The 4,906-nt window shown below is 39.9% G+C and overlaps 1 protein-coding gene across 2 annotated transcripts in view; it reads right to left on the reverse strand.

Moving 5' to 3' along the window:
- Positions 1 to 107: 107 nt before the first annotated feature.
- Positions 108 to 4,906, reverse strand: part of aldh1l2 (aldehyde dehydrogenase 1 family, member L2) — a 25,305-nt gene continuing 20,506 nt past the window's right edge. For both annotated transcript variants that reach the window (XM_020601460.1, XM_020601461.1), the window contains 5 exons: positions 4,209 to 4,307; positions 3,809 to 3,974; positions 3,457 to 3,562; positions 2,689 to 2,888; positions 108 to 2,555 (listed from right to left, as the gene is read on the reverse strand). In XM_020601460.1, coding sequence (XP_020457116.1) covers positions 2,500 to 2,555; positions 2,689 to 2,888; positions 3,457 to 3,562; positions 3,809 to 3,974; positions 4,209 to 4,307 — 627 coding nt within the window. In that variant the 3' untranslated portion in view covers positions 108 to 2,499. The remainder of the gene's footprint in view (positions 2,556 to 2,688; positions 2,889 to 3,456; positions 3,563 to 3,808; positions 3,975 to 4,208; positions 4,308 to 4,906) is intronic.

A 4,906-nucleotide genomic window follows, 5' to 3' on the forward strand; every position in this document is an offset into this window, starting at 1 on the left:
GCTGTTTGATAAACTGCTCATACAGTCTCTGTTACTGGCTGATTGTGCACTATGGAGTGATCCTTCATGTCATCTGTTCTCTCTCTGCTCAGCTGGTTGCATGTGTGAGAGGGGAGCAGCCCCTCCCTCCTCTAAACAGAGACTGATAGAAAAAATAAAGTGGGAAAAAAAAAAGCAAGACAGTCCCTGTTAAACCAGGAGGTTATGCAGGGCGAAGTACTGGGCTTACCGCTTGTTAGGTTCCGATAGTGGAAATGCAGCAATAGTCGTCCTATGTCTGACAAATACAATGTCAAAAATATATCAGATCAACCTTTTTACCTCTTGCTAAAAATATTTACAAAAAACAGCTTCAAGGAGTTTAACATTGAAATTGTGACTGAGATAAAATAAAAATGGCTCACAATAACTTGTAGTGACAAATACTCCCAGTGTTGTACAACTATACAGATGCACTTGTCTGTGCATGCTTTTTTGAATGAAAAATAAGACTTTCATAAAACCCTAAGTTACAATTTCAAGTTCAGCTAGACATAAAGATGAAACATGCAAGAGACAGTCAATCTGGAACAATTAACAGTTTGCTTTTTTGTTAAATTTGCATTGTGACCACATGGTAATGCTAAACTGTGAGCAGTAACTGCTTGGAAAACACTTTGTCACAGCACTGAAAGAAACTTGGACATCTGAAATCTGAGAGTCTCATGCAACGGTTTGTGACTGTGATGCTATAAAGCAGCCAAATCTTGAATATTCTTTGTCATTGCTGAATACTTCATCTCTTCAATTTAAAAACAATATAATAATCATCATTTTTTTTGCAAGTGTGAAAATTTTACCTTAACCCATAAAATAGTTACATGATGTTACAGCTGCAGGTGTACAGGCATGAAACTTGCAACCAGAGGGGACATTAAAACACTGCTTTTCAGTCTGGTATTAAATTCCTTTAAACTTGCATTAGCTAAAATTTTACAGATATATCAAGTTATAATGGCACAGGACGTAGTATCTTGTAGAGAGTGAGAAGGGTAACTTGTGAATCAACTAAGGCTATATATCATCAGATCAATGACTTCAGTCTTTGGCACTGAAAAATAAAGCCTGGCACAGAAATAAAAACCATAACTGAGAAAAACAAAACTTTGGCACTGAAGCATTTGCACTAACAAAAATGACCAGTGACCTTAAAAATGTATTAATACTGGAAAAATGACATTTTTCTGATTTTTTTGTTAACATAAGTCTTGTTTAATGCCAAAGTTCTTTTTTTCAGTGACAGTCTTGTGATCTTTGGTCAATGTCAGTGTTTTTCAATGCCAAAGTTTTTTTTTGGCATGTAGGGGAGGATTTTGAGGGGCAGGACTAAGGACAGTGTGATTTGCATACTCTGGTTGAGATCCATGAGGAGAGGACAGCCCTCTCCCCTGAGCTGCTGTCTGCATCCAGGCTTCTGTCTGCTGAGCATACTGTTGTTGAACTTGGGGAAGCCATACAACGCTGAAGTTGGCTTTTGTTTCGACAGTTAGTTTTGTTTTCAATGCCAAGCTTTATTTTTCAGTGCCAAAGTCTAAAGTCATTAATCCGGCACCATAAGGCTACAGCAGCTCAATACTGGATGATGCATTTTGTACAGTTTGTTGCAATCAGGTCTTCATAGTTTACATCGTTGCAAGGAAACAGGACATGATGGGAGAGGAAAAGAGTGGTTAGGACCAGCTTATGGTGTCAGTTTGTTTTGACTACACTAAACCCACTACTTTTTGCAAAGGAGCTTTAACTCAGAGTTCACTTACTGGCTTTTTACCAAACCTTTTTTGACCACCCCATCATCAATCTGGTGATGGGTTGAAAGCTTTGTAAAAAGCTAGTAATCCGCCCTTGACTTAATATTATTTTAAACACAGTCAACACTTCTCTGAGTTATGCATTCAAATGTAACCTGAACCTTGTTTTCCCATAATGGATGATCAGTTATATCCAATATCAATAGCTTCAGTATTGTGGTACTTTTTGTTTTATCTGTTACAGAGACGTAATTTGCCAGAGCACTTGATACTCTAATAATGACATACATGTATAGATCAATTTATCCATGAACTAACAACTTTGCCTATTTTCTGCCATGGTACACACCAGCCCAAAGAGTAAACAAAGAGATATTAAAGGAGTGGTAAGGTGATGGAGAAAATAATTGTTTGATGGGATTGATAATAATGGGGAAACAGGCTTCAGGTGGAAGTCTGTGTTTTAATGTAAAACACACTTTTAGGAAGTGAAACATTGAAAACACAGTCATAACCAGCTTGGCTCCCATTAGTGGAAGCAATGTCCACCTTGGGGTCATGTCCATGGTGAATGACGTGAATTTCTGAAAGCTAAGAAACTGTGGCTTAGATGAATAACCACATTCTCCTTTCACACAAACTCACACCGTCTAGAGGCAAGTCTGAATGAAGCTGAACATGTGTCTGATGTGGGTCAGAGTCTGTCTGTGCCTCAGTATTCCACAGTCACTGCTTTGGTCTTGAGGTATTCCATGAGAGCATCCTCTCCTGCGGACCAAACAGAGTACAAACCTGTGTCAGTCAGATAATCATGGGTAAAGCTTGTTGGCCTGCTGACCCTGTGTCCAAATCTATTCAAGAGCAGCTGATAACAGTCATCCAACTCCGTTTCTCTACTCACCAAGGTCTTTGCCGAAGCCAGATTGCTTGAAGCCTCCAAACGGTGAAGCCACATCTGTTTTATTGTAGGTGTTGACGAATACTGTTCCAGCCTCTAGCCGCTCGCTTACGTACATAGCCTTGGTGATGTCGCGAGTGAACACACCCGAGGCTAGGCCATACTCTGTGTCATTGGCTCTCTGCAGCACGCCTTCCACGTCGCTGTGGTTTGGACAGGAGATATTGGTTAGTGGCTTAAATTGTGTGACAGCACTGCAGCAAGATGCTCTTTTTAGTGATGACCAAACAAGGATTTCCTGAACAAATGAGAGATTTTGCAGTTCATTGTATTGCCAAAAGATTCATTACTTAAGTTCACTAGTTACACCTACTGCTAAAGGCCAAGAAGTGCAGCGAAATCACAATCAATTATATTGCTGACATAATGAAATATTACTGACATGTTGCAGAAATTGAAAGTTCTTTTTGTACCAAAAGAGGAATGGGGAAACTATATTGACTTTTATTTACAAACAAAAGGTTCTCCATCTATTTATCCATGCATTTTCTTATGCTTATCCAAGATTGGATCACAGGGGCAGTAGGTCCAGCAGAGAGGGTTTCTATGGCTATGCCATATACCATTTACCTAATAGGGAGATAGAGCAACATATTCCTGCAGGAAAGTGAGAACTCAGTACACAAGCCTTTATACAAAGCTTCAGCAGAAACTGCTGCAAATACTTGGACTGTGCTTCGGAGTTTCTGTGTAGCTCTTTTCATGACTCACCCATCTTTGAATTTTGACACCACCATGACGGGGCCAAAGGACTCCTCTTTGGCAATGAACATGTGGTCCTCCACATCAGTGAACACAGTAGGCTCCATGAAATAACCTGAAGGACAATGGGCATTACAGGTGATTAGCTGATGCTAACAACAACTAAAAATTTGTGAATTGCACTTTCTGCTCTGCTGCTAGCGAGTGTTTTTATTGGCCACACTGTCCAAAATATTAGTGTTTCTTATGCCACCATTATTACAGTGGTAATAGTTTTGTCTTTTTAAAATTGAATTTCTTTTCAATAAAGTTTTATTATTCTGACTAAATGATGCTATTAAGAAGAAAGGGTGTGTTCTACCTGGCCTGTCTACCTGTCTGCCTCCATACACCAGTGTGGCCCCCTCCTTGACTCCAATGGCGCAGTACTCCAGCAGCTTGTCCAGGTGGGCTTTGTGGTTTTGTGGGCCATGGTCCGTGGAGCGATCCAGAGGGTCTCCGATCTTCATCTTCTTGATCTCCTCCACCTTAGAGTGAAAGGAATGAGAAATAACTGTTCTGCTCAAACTGATGCCATTAAACTGCATTATGGGGAGTGATTTTGTTGCTTAAACCACACTAGAGAATACAGACTTAGAATATCTTGCCCACTTTAATGTGTCTCTCATGAGGCCCCCAGGTGCATGGAAATGCCCTCAAATGTACAGTGTGTATTTTATTATTCCTAGAGGAGGGTGGTGTCAGTGTGGTGGCTCACTCACCACTCGGCTGATGAACTCATCATGTATAGACTCCTCCACAAAAAGACGGCCAGCAGCAATGCAGTTCTCACCTTTGTTGAAATACACAGAGCTCATGCCCTGTGGAGCAACACACACAGAATTATCAACATGGTATCCGAGTCACAGTTTCAGGAGCTCGCAAAAAAACTTTAAGAACATATGCTACATGTAATCACAAATCTCAGTTTTTGTTCTGTTAGTTACTTGTATCTTTGCTTGGAATCCTTGAGGATATGGCACCACAACCTCCAGTCTCATTAGAGACTAAGATGCACAAATGGGGACAGATGTAGTAACTGAGGGGCTGGAACCAGAGAAGATTTGGCATTTTGGTTTGAAATATGACTGAATCAGTTGTTGTAGTTATTGTAAATAAATGGTTTATGATAAATGAATATGATGAATAAACACTAATAATGGACTAATAAACTGATCAACCAATAGTTTGATATCTTGATGGCAAGGGAGAGCAGACGTTTACTGCTCCTGTCTGTTCTACAATTTTTCACATCTTCTACATTTTCAAGTCTTTGAACAAATTCTACAACTATTAAAATGCCTCCAAGAGGGAAAAGAGCTAATAAATCAGAAGCAAACGAGGATGTTGAAGCAGAAGAGGATTATATTTCAGCGGCGCAAGTAACAGAGATGTTGAGTCAGCAGAAGCAGATGTACAC

This window comes from Monopterus albus, unplaced genomic scaffold (genome assembly GCF_001952655.1).
Source record: "Monopterus albus unplaced genomic scaffold, M_albus_1.0 scaffold51.1, whole genome shotgun sequence".
Classification (NCBI taxonomy): Eukaryota; Metazoa; Chordata; class Actinopteri; order Synbranchiformes; family Synbranchidae; genus Monopterus; species Monopterus albus.